Genomic DNA, 20,454 nt, shown 5'->3' with positions numbered 1-20,454 from the left:
TAAAAAATGCAAATCTATACATAAGATGTTATACATGCTATACATGTAAACAAACAAACAAACAAAAGCAAAAATACAAAACAATTTGATGACAGTTGAAATCAGTTAGTTTTGTTTAAAATCAACCACTGTTACATAAAAGTGCCCGCTGTTGATAAAACACCCAGTTGCAAGGCATTACAAAATTCCAAAACTGTCTTTTGATTTCCTCTTTTGCAGCATTGAGATCTTGGAATGACAACAGTTGTGATAAGGCTTTTCCATTCGTCTGTAAGATTCCTACACTGGAAAACTAACCTCTCACCAAATCGATTGATTTTGCAGTTATTAATAGTCAACAATGACATCCCGACATCCCTCAATCACACAGCAACAAGGTGTCTTCTCGTCTCCATCATTGCAGTGACAATGAGCTGGCTCCAACCTGTTATAACTGCACTCCCCACTTCTCTCCCATCAACTTCATATTCCAGTTCCCCACCCCTGTTGTTGTTATAGTGCCAGGATTTATCGTTCCTCTGGGGCTTGTTCAGAAAACTTGAGTCATGACATACACATACTTTTGGGAATATTTTTCCCACTCCAGAAATGCTGTTGATTATTCATGTTGATAATGGATATTGATGTTAATGCTGTTGTTGTAAATTAAGTATCAGTCCATTCCCATTCCACCCAGACACCTACACTTTGCTGGTTTCCACACAGATAGTGAGTTGCACAAGAGACTTCAGACTGAACTCTGAGTTTGCGGATATTTTTTAAGGAAAACTGAGATCCCCGCCCTTCACCAGATGCCTATTCTTGCTGTGAGGACAGTATTTGCTTGTTTTCAAATTGTGTTTGCCAGGATTCGATAGCTGATAACGTCTCATTAATATATAGGTTGAATTTACAAATTAACATTAATTTCTGAATTAATCCATGTTATCCCAGCATGATTTGAAAATATACCTAAGAGCATCCTATGTGACTTTTCAAAGAAGAATTAATATTGTTATGTCCAAAATTTTATAAATTTCTTATTAAAATATATATAGGTATATATTATAAGGTATATCATTAGTCCTGACTCTTGCTTTAACCTGTCATCCAGAGTTCTGTCAATGTTCATTGGTGCACATTGATCTACATTGACCTAAGAGGTGAGATTTTGAAAGAGTAGGGATTTAAGTATTTGTTGACAAAAAGACAGAAAGAGCTTAACCTTAGTCTGGCAGATGACCTTTAATTCTTCTGTCTCCAGCTCATGGACTATGCCAATTAGTGATTGCAAAATCTTTGTTCCTTTCCATACAGCTCTGTCAGTTAACAGCCTTATTGGCTCTAAATACTTACAGCATGCCATACTGTATATGCATATCATTAATCAAGGTCCAAGTTTTTGAGTTCAGCAGAGAGAGATTTTAAAGTTGATTGTCACTGCCGATGGGGGCCCTTAACTGCCTCTCCAGCAGGGAATTTAGTAAAAATGTTTGCCCATGACACAGTGCCTGGGTATTCCTGTCATATAACATCCATTTTTAAATATGTTGAGTATTTTAGTTTTTAAATTTGGTCTCATATGCACGTGAACATGGTCATTTCAATCATTGTGTGCCAGACACAGACCCAGGACTCATGAAGACAGCAGGGTTAAGCTGTTCCCCTATTGCTGAAGAGAGCAATCAAATAACTAGTCTTATAGTCCTCAGAGGAAACATTTATACACAAACAAGCCCTGAATCATTTTAGTGATTAAATTAGTGCAATGCCTGAGTGATCTATGTAGTTGTAAAATGTAGATATTTTTAAATAACAGAATTCAGATACAATAACCTCAGTATTTTGTTGAACTCAGTAATCCATTTTTTAATGGCATAATTTTTCAAGTATGCAATACTAGAGAGTGTTTTCAAAAGTCTCTATTTTCAGTGGAGGAAAATCAATGCTTTTCAGTCAGAAACGTATTCATTCATTCAGGCTCAAGAAACAAGAAACATTAACATCGCTACATAGGGTGCTTTTCAATCAGAAAGCTGCAACCTAGTTAGACTGGTTATCTCAGCTGCTACATTATCAAGCAGCGTCAAAGGCCATCTCAGTTGTGAGGACCCTTGGAAGGCAGCCTCATTCCTCAGAATTCGTTTGCCATATTTTGGAGGATGCATAAAGTGCATCCTTCACTACCTTAAGTCACTCACAATCCCTTGATCAGATTCCAATTTATAAAGAAATAACAGAAAATGAGTTGGCACAGCGCTCACCCGAGTCTGTTAAGAAATGTATTGCAAAGTGTTACTTCATGTACTTATCTGTTTTCGGAGGTGGAGGCATTGATGCCCATAATGTATGACTGACAAACCACTGGTAATGTGCATTAGATATGCAACGGTTTCACAATATACCACAGTTGTTTATAGATGGTTGTCATATGACAATTTCCACATCTGTCATCTTGTTCTCTCTTTTCACTCTTCAAAGTTTTCACGCTGTGACCGTGGAGACAGAAATCTTTATGATGTAGCCATGCGCTCTTACTAGACCATCTCATTCTAGCACTGAATGCTGAGGAGGAGCCTAGCCTACTGCCTCAGAAGGACTGGTCTAGGAAAGACATTCTAATTAAGAAGCACACATAGCTTTCACTGTTATAAAATGTCAAATGTTTCCATTGACAACCTTGCACTGTCTGTCTAAGTAACACAACCTTGCTCCGTTGTGTTACGTGTGAGCATCCCGAGTTTGAATCTGGCTTGGGTTCATTTTAATTTGAGGTTGAAGCTTGGGTTTGGCGTAAAGCTTTCAGTTTAGGCTACAAATATATGGCTTTTTTATTAAAACCATATATTTAAATTATAAACAGATATGTGTGCAGAGAAAAACATATATCTATTATTATATGCATTTATAATCTAAATAAATAAATATCTTCACTGGAACAGCATCATTATTATTATGTATTACATTTACATTTACATTTATGCATTTGGCAGACACTTTTATCCAACGCGACTTACAGTGCACTTATTACAGGGACAATCCCCCCGGAGCAACCTGGAGTTAAGTGCCTTGCTCAAGGACACAACGGTGGTGGCTGTGGGGATCGAACCAGCAACCTTTTGCTTTACAGTTATGTGCTTTAGCCCACTATGCCACACCACTCCAGTATTATTACCACTCTAATCATTTTGACAGTCATCTACATTAACATTAACATGGTGGAATCGTAAAATTGACTCTTGACCTGAAACAACCACTTAGCACACACAGGTCACACAGGTCACACAAGAAAGAAGACAGATACAGAAACGTTTCTGATTGCACTTAGATTCTATGCTAAATATGTATATTTTCCCCAGTCACATCGTCCTATTTATGCCTATATAATGTATAGACAATTGACAATTGAGAAGAAAAGACAAAATACATCTCCAACATGTAGCTTATACAACATATGGACTGAACTTGGCAAAAGCATTTGACTAGGAGTGACTGTAACATAGTGAAGAGAAATACATGTATCTGCCTGCACCTTGTTGGCATGGCACTATATTGCCCAAAATATGTTCACTTTTGTAGACATTAACACTAATGCATTTTTACGTGTATACAGACCTCAGCTGCCATATGTGCCAATATTTACCAAATGCACACACACTCATAAACACTTAAAGGGATAGTTAACCTCAAAATGAAAATGTGTTCATCATTTAATCACCCTCACGTTGTTCCAACCCCATATGAATGTTAGCTTATTACGTGTTTGGAACAACATGAGGGTGAATATTGCAATTGCAATGTTGCAATTTTGGGGATGAACTGTTCCTATAAACACAATCTAAGGTAACAATGTGCATGGAAAAAAGTGATATAGATCCCTAAACACAATCTTTGGTGTAAAATGCTAACTTTAAATAATCAAACCTGCAGGAAATAAAAATATTGTGCCACCACAGGATTTGGACTGATTTCCAACTACTTCAAAAAAATGATTATCAGTAATCATATGAAATGATTATTAAAACACTGCATCTCAGCCAAGTGGTCTCGGCTGCCTACAGCTGCCTGAGCAGCCTGAATGTAGCTGAGGGTCAAATGATGATTCAATTATTGAGTTCTTGTGTAAGATAGTATCAATGTGATAAAAAGAAACCATGGACAGCAGGCTTCTGCTCACAATTATGAATGGAAAAACACTCTGAGGTCTTTTCTACCCTGCTGAGAAGACCACCTTACATGCTCACCAGCATATGTTATGTATGATGCTGGTCCCCATACTGATTGCTGGTGCCATCAGGCTTCTTATCTCACTTAATCGGCAAGATGTCCTTTGTCAACCAGCTTCAGCACTTAGGTTTTGCTCCACCTGCTACACCACCTTAAAGAGTTAGTTCACCCCAAAATGAAAATGCTCTCTTCAGCAGGAAACAAATGAAGATTTTTAGGATAATATCTCAGCTCTGTAGGATACAATACAAGTGAATGGTGACCAGAACTTTCAAGCTTGTAAAATAGCATTAAGGCAGCATAACGTAATCCATAAGACTGCAGTGGTTAAATTATGTTTTCAGAAATAAATATAGGTGTGGGTGAGAAAAATGTAAAAATAAGTAAGTCCTTTTTTACTACCACTTTCACAATCTTTCTCTCTCATTTATAGCAAAAAAGAATTGGAAATTGTATCTGTTTCTCACCCAAAGTGATTGAATCGCTTCAGAAGACATATTTTATACTTTATATATACTTTATGCAGCCTTTTTGGAGCTTGAAAGGTCTGGTCACCATTCACTTGCAGTGAAGGGACCAACAGAGATGAGATATTCTTCTAAAAATATTTGTTTGAGTTCAGTAGAAGATGGGGATGGCCTAAGGGAGTTTAAATGTTGAGAGAATTTTCATTTTTTGGTGAACCATTCCTGTAAACTAGTGCCATCCAGAATAACTCAACTAGGACCACCACAGGAATTCATACTGGTAGAAGCTGGTCTTTTCAGCAGAATATAATCAATATCTCCCCATTGTAATAATTGCAAGGGAGAGTGAGGTCTACATAAGAAAATACTGTAATTTCAAGACAAATTCCACCATTCAATGGAATCTGAGGAGTGGGATATTTGTTTGTCTTTTAAATATTAAAGGGATAATTCACCCAAAAATGTCATAATTTATTCACCTTCATGTTGTTAAAAACCCATATGACTTTCTTTCTTCAGTGGAACACAAACAGAGACATTCGGAAGCATGTTAGGATCTTGTTAGTCACTATTCACTTTCATAAAATAAAAAAAATGAAAGTCAGTTGTGACTGAGGCTAATATTATGCCTTAAATCTCCTTTTGTATTCCACGGAAGAAAGAAAGTCAAAAACAGGTTTGAAACAACATGACGGCGAATAAATTATGACATAATTACAATTCTTTGGGTGAAGTGTCACTTTAAAACTATGCAGAAACCTCAAGAAACTCTCAGATGTTTGTTACTCAGTAAATCCACAAAGTTCATTTCTGTATCTCTGTATCCCACCTCCTCTGCTGACAGTACTGTGTTAGTATTATGTGACCTCAAGAGAAGCCGGGGAGACACGGTCACATTCGGCACGGGAGTGCAGGCTGTGCCACTGTTCCACCGGGGTGCGCTTGGAGCTCAGCAGCCGGCGCCAGTGTGTGGTTTCCTGTGTGCCGGTTGAGAACTGGCCGATCACAATGCGACCGACAAAATCGTTGCTACTCTTCATGTTGTGCCCATAAACTATAAAGGAAAAGATGTTAAAATCAATATTACATTTCAGCAATATCATAGAGAAAGATGATTTATATTGTACTTAAAATCTTAATAGCTATGATACAGATGCTTCTATACAGATGTTAAAGTATTAAAACAAGTTAATATTGACTAGCTTGTAAACATTTTAGACAAAATATGGCCAGGTCTATTTTTGCTCTGCTAACGATAATAATTACACTATTTATAGTAACTATTAAAATTATACTATATTTGTAACTAAATAGTTAAAAATTATTACACTATTATAGTCACAAACTAACAGCCTGTCTGGAACACCGCAAACCAGCAGACAAGCAGAGCGATACAAACAGTGAAGTGTCCCTGTGCTGTTACACTAAATATAAGCTCTACTGGAATGCTGCTTGTCTAATTAGATTAGAGAACCAAAATATTACAAATCTGACAAGAGATAATTAGACTTGTATCTTTTTTTTTTTTTTGGTAATGGCTGCTTGTGGTATCCATTTTTTGCATTAATTAAATGACCCCCACCCCCGATCAGACCAGAGCTGGTGATACGCTGTCTCTAAGCAACATCAGCTCTTGAGCCGTGGTTTATCCTACCACTGCATGCCGAGGACTGCTTCACCTTGGTCTGGCTTAAGTAACCAACTAAATCTCTGGATCTTATTACAGTCTACAGGAGTGAACACAATATTTATGATGGCTTGACAAAACCAACATACTGTTATTCTACAGTTAATGTCTGTCTGTCTGTCTGTCTGTCTGTCTATATATCCATCCATCCATCCATCCATAGCTGTGTCCAAAATTGCTCACTCGTTCTCTCATTATTATTTCCTATAGTGGATGTCAGTGAGTGCACTTTATTCAGCAAGGAGTGAATTCGGACGCTGACATTTATGAAGAGAATCGGAGAGAGCCCTGGAGCTGTTGCATAAACAACTTTGTCACATATGTAATTTTATCTTTCTTGTACCTTACTTTAGACAATAATAATAATAATATATTATTTTTATAATAATAGATAATCATATAAAATGGTATACTGTACAGTAAATCTTAATTCTGTTTGTCATGTTTAATATATATTTTCATATTTTCCTAAAGAATATTAAAGAATTACAATCATCCACCAAATAAGCCAGAAGGGGAAGCCTGGACATTGAGAAGGAAAACTTTGTCCTTGTCTCCGATGCCCGACAGATTGAGCCTTAAGTGTCTCTCTGTCAATCCGGCCAATGGTGCGAGCCGTCTGCTTGGTCGCGCGGAGAGACAGATCCGTGGCTCGACGAAGCTCATAGAAAGCCTCTTCTTCGACCCTGGTGGCCGCACTCAGGTCCTTCAACAGATCAGCCTGGTACGCCTGTAACACTGCCATAGTGTGAAGCGTGGAGGTGGTCCTGCATGGCTTTGTGGGGATGGGTCTCTTCAGTGATGATGCCGAGCCAGGCCAGAGATAACCCGCAAGTGTCTCTTCTACCGGCGGCATCACTGAATACCCCCGTGCCTCGGCACCCACGATAGTCGAATATATCGACGTCGAGGGCACGATGACACGGGAAGTATACGTTTTCCTCCATGAACGAGAGAGCTTGTCATGGAGGTCATCAAAGAAAGGAAGGGACTGATATAGCGTTCCCTTCCTTTTTTATTTTTGGCCACCAGACAGAAATATGTCTTCTAGTTTGGAGCGTTTGGGGGTCTCTTGTTCGTGTGGCCAGTCTGACTGTAGTCTGGCCACAGCCAGAGTAACCACCTCGAGTAATTCCTCAGTGGCTTTATTATTGTGCATGGAATGTTCAGCGGTTCAGCATTCCCCTCGTGAACTGAAGAGGCACCGAAGTGTGCTTCAGGCTTACGAGAAGGATCTATGCGAGAGCCCCACAATGAAAGAGTGGGCGCTGGCTCTTGGAAGTAAGCGAGACAAGTGTGAAGCATATTGACTGTAAACAGATCGCAAAGCTCGGACCCGCCCTGCCCCAATGCAAGAGCAGCATACTCTTCCCCCAAACACACAAAACAAAACTAGTGTGTGTCCGTTTCAGCCATAGAATGTAAACATGGGAACACACACCACTTACTTTGTTTATCAGTCATTCTTTTTCTTTCTTCTTTTTTTTAAAGAAAAGAGAAAGAGAAATGTTTCTGCACACTGCCTAACAAAATCTAACTCCTAACAGAGGAAAGTTTCTGACAGGGTCATGAAGCACAACACACACAGTGTGATCTGAAAACAAATATCTGATGATGCACCTGTGACGCATCCAATGATGTTTCCAGCAGAGGCTATAAATCGTGGTCAAGTTCATTGACGTATTGCACACATATTCACAGCTGGTCACACCTAAAGTTGTTCCCAAAGCGCTAAATCAGCGCAGCATCAAAGTGTAGCTTTTTGACAGGGAACGTTTGGGTGCAAAATGTAGTTCCTGCATGAACTCTAAAGGCCGAAACATACTCTACGCAAGTACGCATCACAGACACAGACACATCATGTAGCGCAAGCTCGATTTCACGTATTGTTGTGTCCTAAAATGTGTCAGACCTCAATTAATAACTTAAAGCAACTACACATTGCATTCTCAACGTTGTCGCTCAAAAGTCAGTACATTTATAGCCACTTACCTGAATAATATTACATCCAATTTAATGGCACAGGCATTTAAAGGAAACTTTATCGCCGCCTTGAGTACTGATGTATTTTCCCACCACAGTAACTCAAGAACGCACGTTAAGCATGTTCAACCAGACCACGCGTTGGATATGCAGTGGTCAAGAGCTCGCATATACATTCACGTACATGCGTAGAGTATGTTTCGGCCTTAAGGACTGTAAACTGTTCCTTCAGTAACCCCATTCTAAGGGAAAGACTTTGAGGAACTTGAAATCTGTATTGAATTTCCTTAAATACATAAATAGGACATTTGAGGTACATTTTTTGGCATGCAATTTTTCACACCACATTTAAAGGCTCACATTTCAAGCACATACAATAGACTAATTGCAAACCATTATTTTACAGAAAGCCCCCCAAATTTCAAAAGAAGATTTGTAAATAATACTTTACATGTTTTCAAACTTATGATGAACACGACGCAGCTGAGCACTCGTAGACATCCAGTCTGTTTTAGATCGCATGCATGTTCCCCATTGTTTAATTGAATATATCGGCCCCTAAATGGACTATAAGATCGATCTAGGGGTCGTTGGCAACAAAATATACTGTTCAGTCACATTCCTGTGAATGAGAGCTTTTATTTCATATATGACTTGCCTATTTAAGTGCTATGTAAAGTTTTTTTTTTTTGTATATTCATACTGATATTTCCACGTCATCACAGTATGGTGATGCAGAGATTTTCCAGGCTATATTTGGTAATTTATGTAAGATTGATGCACAAATTATGGTATTTGGTAAGCTTTCAAACTATACCACATATGTGTGACTTATGTATACAGGGACTTTTACAATTTATGCGTACATTTATAGCACGTTTCTGGCCCTACCCGCCTCTTTTAGAGTTTAAGAGGTTAAAGGGTGTCTAGAGGATCTCCAGAGGGTTCTTCCGGTGTTGCGTCAGAGGAAACCAAAATGGTGCCTTGAGTATCGTGAGTCTCTTTATTTTTTCAGTAATATTACACTTCTCATTTGGCATGGCTTGGCTTCTGTGCCCCCTATTTTTGCACAAAACTTAAACTCCCCTTCTGTGCATAGCTGTCTGATGGGATTCATGTTTACCAGAGCCAGGAGATCTGTTTCCACTCACTGCTTCAGATAGAATATGGACATAACACCATCACTAAACCCCCATTACCTGCTCTGCCAAGACAAATATGCGCAGAGAAATAAAAGTGAAATAATTCACAAAAAGTGTGAGATAAAGAGTGAAGAAGAGTAGAGAACCAGGGATACAAAGAGAGAGAAATACTCTTCAAACAGGCAAAAAGGGAAAGACAGAGGCCCGGCAGGGGTGAGATTGCAGGCAACGTTTGATTGCAGGTCTTTGTAGTCAGCAACATCAGAGAGAAGCAGTGGGCAGACAGCCCTGGCTGGTACAACTGGGAGAGACACATGGTGACCAGCCTAGCTGGGACTTCACAGCACTCACCCTCTAGTGTTCAGCCAGAGAATGAGACATACAGTGGCCCCAAAAAGTATTTAGACAACGAAGTTCCACATAAGTATGTCTAAATGTCTTCGCTTTAGATAACAAAATATCAAAACGATTGCATTGATTTTAAAGAAATATAGTGCAAACACACTTTTCAAAATTACTTTAAGGTTTAAATTATAAAACAATAGATTAGATAGTAGATATTGTTCAAAATTAAGACAAAAAATTATTGTGACACTTTGTAGTTCTCAAAGGATAGTGGAAGATGTCCATAGATAATCTGATGAACTACACTTGTAGTAGCTCTGCTAAGGTACTTGAGAAGAACTAATTTTATATATCCACTTAATATCACCTTGAGACCAGTTTGTTAAATGTCATTGCAAAAATTGAACTTTTTGAAAATATTATTACTGACTGAGCACTGATTAATCCTGAGGAAACCAAAAATGGTTAATGGAAAACTGTAATGTTGGGCTATGCAACCAGTTACATTTGTAGCTCGCTGTACTCTACTATTTGAAATGGCAGATTATGAGAGTAGGTCAGTCTCAGCTCTATGCAATCACAGTGCATGACTGCACCTGGTTGACAAGTGCAAATATTAAATGTCAGTGTGTGCCCATGCATGGAATCTCAGCATGAGCAACTGTCCAGGTCAGCCGCTGACTGGCAGCGTAGGTAATTCAATAAATTCTATTGGAATTTAAATGAACCATAATGAGGTGCCCCATTGCAGCCCTAGGTCACAACCAAGATTTCTCTAATTGTGAAGAATTGCAACATCACCTGGTTAAGACTGGCAATGTCCTACCTGATATGTTTTTTTTCAAGATTTATTTGGGGTCCATCAAGATTGAATAGTTGTGAAAATAATTACAAATAATTACTGCAGTTGAGGCGGCATCATTTATTGTGCCTTTAATAATTAAACAAAAATGTTAAAGGTGAAGCAGTTACTTCACCACTAGCATCACCAAAGGGAATGGAAAAAATAAGGACTGTTAAAAAAAGCTGAACACTCTCCCTGTCTTCCATTAATCAGCCAATCAGATTGTCCCGCCCCACACTCACACCATTGGTTGAGCTAATTGTGATGAGGAGGAGGGCATGGATGGGCCGAAAGGATGCACTCCCGGTGCTGAGTTGCCCAATCAGTGGCAGACACATTTTATTTTTGTGTGTGCATATTCCTGTGTAGTCATCTTTATGTTCAAAACAATACCTGTGAATACAAGGCTGACTTCACTCAGGTCCTCTTGAGGTACACGGAAACTGAAGGACTCATTGTAGCTGGGGTCGATGGTGCCCCTCATACAGGATGTTTTCTTGGTCTTCACCAGCTTTAGACCTGTCACTAACTGCACCTTCACAAAAGGATCTGGAACCAGAAAAAACAAAGCTATCAACCCCAAAGAAAGCTTTTTCTGATGGCCATACAAAGGCAGCGGACAGACAAACATGAAAACATGTTATAGAGTATATTGAGGAAAACACATTAAACTACATTTACCTGAACCTTGGCACATGTCTGTCTGAAGCAGTTGCTTTGCTCGGATAATATCCACATTCAGCCTGCCAGCACTGGGAAGGTAGTTTAAGGATAGCAGAAGCTCACCCAGCTCAACCTCATTCTGAGAAAGCAAATATTGGATCAGTAATACAAACTTTTAGCTCATACTGTCTTTTAAATGGTCATAAGACCTTAATGCTTAATGCAGCATTTCTTGTGCTTTGTCTAATTTTACAGCAGCAACAGCATGTCCACATGCTTAACTCAGCATGCCTGTGTATGTTCTAGTAGTAGCAAGACTTCATACTTGTTGTAGCAAAGCAGATCTAGTCCGCCAAGATCAAAATCCTTTTAATATGTCATACCCGCCACATTAACTAAATCTTTCAGAGAGTTGACATTAGTGAAATGTCTTTTTCCAAAGCCATGGATCTCAACATCTGCAGGACTTAAAGCAAATGTGTATAACACATCATAAATGTAGGTCTGATAGGACATTCAATATTTTGGAGTACGTACTGTGGTGTGCATTCATTTAGGAACTTGTAAATGGAAGGATATTTTGACATTTGTCATCTTGGACTTACACTGACACTTAGTGACTTGGATGCAGCATCATTTAAAATCAGTAGTTTTTAGTTTCAGATGCCATTATAGAAATTTTGTATTCATAGTCAACTATGATTACTTTAATCTATGAATGAAATTGTCAAATAACAGGACGGTTAATAAGCGATTAGTATTCGGCTGGTCATGTGATTCTAACATGACAGCTCTCATGTGCGGACCCTCTCCATGTAGAATAAAACCTCTTTTATACGATTACTGATATGACTGGAGTCTTCATTTTAATGTGAGTGGAAATGATTTCCTACATATATTGCAAAATTACAATTCATGTCTTTAAGAGTTAAACTTTTATATTGAGAAAAAAAATTACTGAGTGCTCCTTTAAGTGAGTTATATTTGTGGCATTATGGCATAAAAATAAAATAATGAATGTTTAAAACAGATTATTCCCAAACACCCCTTTCTCATCTTCCATTGGTCGAACAAACTGATAGCCCCACCCCAAACTCACATCACTGGTTAAATCAATGTTGCTATATTGAGCTGGTATGGATGCTCAATTTTCAGGGAAACCAGCCAATAAATGGCTTATTTATAGTTGTCTCTGCATATTAAGCATGGAAAAGGAGAAACTGTTTTAACATGGAAATAGTTACACTTCAGCTTATAGCAAATAACTTATTTTAGTTCTATGTGACATCATTCTTTAGTCATTGTGCAAGCACCACACCTAAATTAAAAAAAAAAGTACAATATGACGAGTGGTATTACCTGAGAGCTGGGCACCAGGGCCTTCCACCAATGTCCTCCTTTTACTAAATCAACCTCATTAAGAGAGAGAGACACTTTTCCAATGACACAGTGCCGTGAAAACTTGTCAAAGTCAACCACAGAGAGCAGCAGAGTGCGCCTTTGGGCCTCTAGAAATGGGACCTCAAAAGTGAATCGTTCCTCAAAAACTGGGTTTTGGGTCTTGCGTTTGACCCCAGTCTGCCTGGAGTTCTTGTGGTCAGGCAGTAGGCTCATCTTCACATAGGGGTTTGAGTGGGCCATGTCCTGGCGAGCACCATCACACGTTACGGGTGGGGGCAGGTCCCGGGCCTCGATGACTCGCACACTGAGGTGGCCGTTGATGAGATCATACTGTGTGCTGAAGTGCAGCATGCCCAGTTGGTATCGTACCAGAATCTCCTCATCAGTCAGAGAGTCAACATCATCACTACATGAGTCTAAGGAGTACAGACGAGGCTCCAGTTTGTGGAAATAGTCATCTGGTGGTGTCGGGGGTTTACGCAAGGGCTGCACCACTTCTTTCCTGGGTCCAATGGCCCAAAATTCTATAGGCTTTACATCTACCATAGGGGAGCTGGGTCTTCGGGCATTCAGACCTGAGATATGTGAGAGTCAGACTAGGCATCCAACAATGACAGTGTGCAATGACCATTACTTGAAAAGCCATAAAATAATTTTTTGGTCTGTCATTTAAATTTCCGTGATGCTTTTGGAGCACTTTCTTGAGAAATAATGAAGAAACAAGTGAAATTTAAAGGAATGGTTCACCACAAAATTTCAATTCTGTCATTATTTACTCACAGGTTGTTTAAACTTGTATATTTGAATTCTTAATGAATCTTCATGCAGCTCATTTCCAAACAACAACAGTTCATAGTGACCACATTGGTCAAGCTCCAAAAAGACACACCTGAAGGACCATAAAAATAGTCCATATGACATGTGAACTATATTTCAAGTCTTCTGAAAGTAAACAGTAGATTTTTGCTAGAAACATAATGTAGTGTTATTTAGATCAGTGTTCACTAAAAATCGATGGTGTTCTTTGGTCTTTTCTGGAGCTTGACCACTGTGGTCTCTATGCATTGTCCTTGAATGGAAAGTGCTGTGTTTTCAATGAAACAAACAAACAAACAAACAAACAAACAAAACAAACAAACAGCACGCATTTTCAATATACTGTAGCATGATGGTGAGTGATGTCAGAATGACAAAATGTTTATTTCATATTTTTGCAGGTCTGCATAAATCACTTACTTGCTAGCTGGCCGACCAGGCTGAAAGTGGAGCGTGAGGTCTCTGAAGTGGATGGCCTGCAGTTTGTGGCGGTTTCAGATGGAGCAGATGAAGAAGGGTCATAGGCCATGATGTGAGAATTTGAGCCTTTCTCGTCATTACATTCATTGACACTGGAGGAGATTACTTTGTTAAGTCTATGTATACTGAGAGACACTGATACATTATTTAAGTACAACTCTATGATGTTTTATAAAACACTCTGCATTAGGTAATCGTACTGCTATAATTTCGTTTCTATAAAAATTTGATCGCTCTAGATGCATCTGTCCATTAAGTCATATTATGCTACTTTTCACCGATGATGTTCACAGACATTCATGCCAAACCATTAATTAAAATCAGCATTCTTACAACATGTGCCAATTTATTGAGGACAAATGTTGAAGAGGAAACAAGCTGTTGCATGGTAATACTATCCAGATATCAATTCATGCAGTCACTTTATCCTCTACTGCTGAAAAATATGACGAAATGGAGGGTTTGCTGACCAACATGGGCTGGCACAAATCTACAAAGGACATTCAAGTCATAACTGAATAGGCTAAGAAACAAAAACATTTTGCATGAACTGGCAAATGACAGTGGAAAACATCTTACAATGCCTGATCCATAGCTGATCCCATTTCTGATGCAATGGATACTAATAAATTGCATTAACACTATTGCCCAGTGTTATGCAATATATATTGCAACATCCTCTTCTAATTTGGCTGTTTTTAACTATTAAGCCATACATTCTGTGCTGGATTTCTTTGTGGAGGTCTGATTCCGAGTCATCCCTTGTGGATCATCATGGACCCTTTGTGTCCATGACTATAGTTCAGAGGGTGATAGTTGTCATAGCAATGAAGGATTCTAAAACAAATGGCCTTAGGAGCCGGTAAAAGCAATGAGAGTGGCTGGACTCATAAGGTGCGGTATATGTCATGATGTAATTTGCAGTTTAAATTGTATTCCCCCCAAAAAAGCATCCCTTGCATTAGCATTGTGTTATAGATTGAGGATAATTCTAAGTATGATCACATTGTTTTTTTGATGTCTTTAGAGATGAGAATAAAAGTGGAGTCATACTCAAATGACCCCAGTTCTGAGAATACATAGGCTCATAATCGAAAGCCTTGGAAATCAACCAACCATTTGGTCTATGTTTTGGTTTAACACAGACATCCAATTTCCACAAAGCAAGAGCTCAGTTTGACCAACAAAAGCCACATTAGTGACCACATCAGTGTAAAGCTCCATCCCACTCCAAGTGTGGTTGATGTTTCTCAACAGGAATTGCCGATTGGTGATAATGTTTATTGCAAAATGTAAATGGAAATAAAACACATGTACTGTATGGCCAATCCTTGTTTAGGCCCCATCACACTCTCTTGTGTGCTTCAGATAATGTCATCAATAAAGAATCCTTAAAAATAGCTTAAAAGCCTGTGGTGAAAACTGTACATTCATGGAACAAATTATCCCTGATTATACATGATTCACTAAGAATAATTCCACAACCCAACCCCTAATCAGCTTACATATTAATACAAAAAAAAATATGTTCCTTAGAAGGTCTAGGGAAATCTGTCTGTTATGATTAATCAGACAGATTAGGAGATTAATCAGACAGATTACCTTTAGCCTCCTCGTAAGTGCACCCGCTTCCCATGCTGGAGACTCCAGTTCAAATTCCACTTGGAGCAGTTCGAGCAGGACAGCTTACAGTGGTGCCGTGACCCGGATGTGAGTGAGGTTTAGGGGGATGAGTGTAATAGTAGGCAGCTGGTAGGTAACAGGGCAGTGTGTAAAACCTCACTCCCCAGGCCTCAAGAGGCACACTAGTGACTGAAGCTAGGGGCTGTAGCCTTTAGCCTCCTCGTTAGCGTGCCTGCCTCCCATGCCAGAGACGGCGGTTTGAATAACGCTCAGAACGGATCAAGCAGGACCGGTTACATATGCATACAGACAAGATTCCCACTCTATATTGCAGCTACAACTATTCCAAATGTCTCTTTCTTGACTTATAATTTCATTGGACTGCTAAAAGTGAACACATTGCACTCACAGCCATGATGGAGTCTGAGCTGGGAAAGGCCCCAGAATTTCCAACTCCTCATCAGTGGTTTGACAGCAGCAACACTCCCAGCACCACTGCCAACAGGACCGGCATGGCCAGTGACACAACAGGAAGTCAGACAGTCTGGACAGAAGACCCTGAGAAGAAGACAGCCAAGGGAAAGAGTCTCCAATAATTCAAAAGAGTAATTGGTTCAGATTGATGATACATTTCGACCCAGTGCTTCAATTGCGCTTGAGGGGGCATAGGGATAATTTTGAGGAGCAAAGCCCACAGAACCCCCCCTTGATCCAGCCCTTATTTAGTTTATGTCTGGCAAATCTATTGTTTGACTAATTACTTTTACTAGCTGGCTGAAGATGGTATTTTGGTCTCTAACAAAAATCTGGAGTTCTAGAAAACCAATGTAGCAAATTTGTCACAAATTTGTCACTCATTATTTTCAAAAAGCAAATGAGCTTTGTGCCAAACTCTTTATTGTTGCCAAAGGTTTGCCAGAAGAGGCAAATTGTCCATTCTTGCTATGTTTGCTGTATGGTCCCACTATCGGTGAAGAGCTGCAAATTACTTTTGGCAATAATTTGCAGTAAATTGTTTTGTTTGCGGCAAATTTACCACATCTGAACTGCCATGTCTGAAAAGAGACACAATGACTGTAAATTGTAAATATGTATATCAGCAAAAGGTTTAGCTTGTAAACTTTTAGGACATCTATGTGGCTTCAAAGCTCATAGACATGGACATAAATTCCCAAACTGTGTTTGGTACAATTAAACTCCATCTAAAAAGACAAACAAACAACAGGACATTAATTAACAGAGAGAGAGAGAGAGAGAGAGAGAGAGAGAGAGAGAGAGATCCGTGAAACACCACTCACAAACGTATTGTTACCCTCATTAGGAGTGACAGATTTAGAGTTACTCCAAAGAGACAGGAGGACACAATAAGATCATGAAAATGACTTCTGCCAAATAACCAAGTCATTCTCATCTCTGCTGAGGCTGAATATGTGCCCACAGTTGCTTAAGTACTGAATGAACACAAGGCAGGATGCAAAAGGCATATAGATAGATAGATAAATAAATAGATATATAAATACATTTAAAACAATTGCCCAAAACAGAGAAGGAAAAGTTCAAGATAAACCTCTTAATCTTAATACACATCCTTTTTACTGGTTCCCGATAGATATGTGTATGTTTCAAAGCATTTAATAATCTGAAAGGTTTGTAGGTGTATACATATTTGGGGTCATGCCTGGATAGGAGTTTCCCACATCACTGTTCACAAACAGATACAAGTTAGGATAGTGAGTGAATAATTTATTTATTTGTGTGATTGCTCATACCTTATTGATGGGTTCCAACTGTATGTCAAAAGTTGAGTGAAGAGGGTCGAGGTTATGTGCAGGAAAAAAAGGGAAGAGAACCACAGAAGTTTAGCATGGGGTACAAATACACAAATGACATAAAGTACCTTTACTGAACTTTTCCTGTTGAGATGACTATTTGCAATAAAATCTAAAGACGACACTTGGGTAACTGAGAAATCTGTGAAAAATCTGTTAAATCTGTAAACCTTTCGTTTTCACAACCAGTAGACAGTCAGTATGCTAGGCAAAAGAAAAACACAAAAACTACACATTTTATCAAAATATCATATGGTTTGGTAGCATATCGAAGTAAAATAAATAGATAAATAAATATGTGAATCAGGCCCAGCTCTGATATGCTCAGCGTGATAATCTTATCCTCACCATCAGTTTAATTAAAAATGAAACCATCTTGTTGTTTGGGTCTTTTAAACTTCATCACATTGATCAGAGGGCAAGCTAAAAAGCCTCCTCACAATTTTACATATGACACAATACTTCTAATTGGTTTTGATAAAAAATATTCTGATTAAAAGTCAAATAAAAAAATATTATTTCCGTAGAATACATATTTTTCCCTTAAATATGTATTGTAGTAACATTTAAAGGATTTTAATAACCAATCAATGTTAATTTCCTTTAAAAAATAGTACTGAAAAATACTTTTTCATGCTCATTTTTCTATGATAGCTGATTGATTTTGGTAAATTAGTTTCCCGAGATTCTTATTAATCCTAAAATGTTTGATTTATCAGTACATACTATACAAATCTAAACATCCTTAAACCAAGATACATTTACTTGAAAAGTACAATTGTCTATGTAATAACAATTTGTTTTTAGCAACCTAACCCTAACATCATAAACTTGTGTTAGATTTATGCTTAAAACAAGAAGAAAAAATAAATAAATTTGCCAACGGAGTAAAACAACCCACATAATTCAAAATATATTCTCTATAAACAAGTATTCTGGTTTTCCTTCTAAATATTATATCTTATTTTTTTCCCCTCAAGTAAAATGATTAATTATTTAACTATTTCTCACCTACACCTATCATATTACTTCTGAATATATGGATTTAACTACTGGAGTCATATGGATTACTTTTATGCTGCCTTCCTATGCTTTATGGACCTTCAAAGTTCTGGCCACAATTCACTTGCATTGTATGGACCTACAGAGCTAAGATATTTCTTCTATTAATCTTTGTTTGTGCTCAGCAGAAGAAAGAAAAATCAGGGATGGCATTAGGGTGTGTAAATGATGAGATCATTTAATTTTTAACTATTTAACTATTCCTTTAAGGATGTATAGCGATTCTCACTGGCAAACAAGACAAAAATTCTGATCAAGAAATATTGTTTTTGCAGTGAAATTGCTAATGCAGCAAAGCAATTTATTTTCGATAAGCATCTCTGCAAGGGCCACGCTAACTTACAGTATGAGTTTCACACTGTCAGGTTTCTGCATTAAAAAGGCAGACGCCACCGTATAATGGTCAGAATTTATAAGCAACCAAAAGATCAAAACATCTGACTGCTCACACACTCATTCTTAAAGGAGATTGTTTGTTTTCACCTTCCTGTCAACACTAATGAGTATCTACATGTTGATTTCTCCCCTCTTCCCCACCCCCACCCCCATTCCCTATTCTCAACCTCGGCCCGGCTCTCTTGCTCCTCATCAGTGGCCCAATGTTGTCTAAGTCATTAGCTGTGGTTGAAACCATGGTAACAGTGATCCAAGCCCCTGTTGCTCCCAGCCCGCACCTTGATGCCACTGGCTCAGGCAGAGATGATGCATTAGGGTCACTATATGGGGGGTGACTGTCCCTATTCCACCCCAGACCACATATCCAATGCCAGCATCTGCTGTTCCCGTATCACACTCAGCTTACCAGGCAAAGCCAGGGGCTTGGCACAATATCATGAATCATAATAAAGCCAACATAAACACAGATACACTGTCATAGAGATAAAACATCATACACACAAAAGCAAGCAAAATTATCAGTGTACCTTTATATGACAAAGCTAACATTCATTGTTACACATTGTTATGATACTGTCTGCTTTGATTGAACATTTAAGTATTAATAATGTTTTACTTATTTGCATAAAATAAGTAGGCCTAATGTTATTTCATGTTATCTGCAGAAATTTACTTGCCTTGAGAAAGTAAATATTACATGATAGAAGACAGTCTATGTAAAGTGGTGCAATATCTCAAATCATCCACAGATATCAATAGGTAATTAGTTACTATGTACTGTATATACAGTAGTACAAGAACAATAATGTCCCCATAATACTTTTGAGAAGTGCATGACCAAAGTTTATATTATTTAATAAATAATATGATCACAAAGTGAATACATAACAGTTCTATAAACACAAAGCATGCTGAAATGGTGCAAGGCCTCTACAGGAATAAGATTAGCTGGAGAGCAAAAATAATCATGCAGGCAAATGAAAAAACAACAACATCTGATTGCAATAAAATGTCAGAAGGAACACAAAAATGAAGAGTGTAAATTGAGTATTGATAAAAAGTGTAATCTAGAAGGATTTAAATGACAGAGTGTGTGTGGCAATAGTGACTGGGACTTACCTGTGTGTACGCCATTCTCCTCCTACGTTCGACCCACTGTCTCACATCCCATCCAGAGCAACATACCACTGTCTGGATCCAGATTTACTCAATATAAAATAGAGAAAGAGAGAGAGAGAGAGAGAGAGAGAGAGAGAGAGAGAGAGAGAGAGAGAGAGAGAGAGAGAAAAGAATGTGTAGAAGTGACTCAAGTAATGAATTCAGTTCTCCATCGACTTGGTTACATTATCCATCCTATCAAAATCTACTTCAGAAGCAATAATGAACATCCCTTCCACATACAAAACAACAAATATCCCCCTTTCTTTCTCTCTCTCTCTTTCTCTCTCTCTCTCTAGCATCTATCTCCTCTTCCTCCCCATCATCTTCAATCCCACCCACCCAGATGCAC

The 20,454-nt window shown here is 38.4% G+C and overlaps 1 protein-coding gene across 1 annotated transcript; it reads right to left on the bottom strand.

The window, feature by feature from the left end:
* Nucleotides 1-299: 299 nt before the first annotated feature.
* Nucleotides 300-20,132, bottom strand: LOC127652556 (synaptotagmin-17-like). The gene is made up of 8 exons (XM_052138749.1): nucleotides 20,064-20,132; nucleotides 17,427-17,444; nucleotides 16,067-16,215; nucleotides 13,975-14,126; nucleotides 12,697-13,313; nucleotides 11,356-11,476; nucleotides 11,068-11,223; nucleotides 300-5,727 (listed from the first exon to the last, which is right to left on the bottom strand). Exons 1-8 carry the CDS (start codon nucleotides 20,076-20,078, stop codon nucleotides 5,531-5,533), a joined length of 1,425 nt encoding a protein of 474 aa, XP_051994709.1. The 5' UTR covers nucleotides 20,079-20,132; the 3' UTR covers nucleotides 300-5,530.
* Between the last annotated feature and the right edge of the window lie 322 nt (nucleotides 20,133-20,454).

Source organism: Xyrauchen texanus, chromosome 12 (assembly GCF_025860055.1).
Source record: "Xyrauchen texanus isolate HMW12.3.18 chromosome 12, RBS_HiC_50CHRs, whole genome shotgun sequence".
Taxonomy (NCBI): domain Eukaryota; kingdom Metazoa; phylum Chordata; class Actinopteri; order Cypriniformes; family Catostomidae; genus Xyrauchen; species Xyrauchen texanus.
Note: the sequence above shows the minus strand (reverse complement) of the source record. Positions and strands in the feature narration are given on the sequence as shown.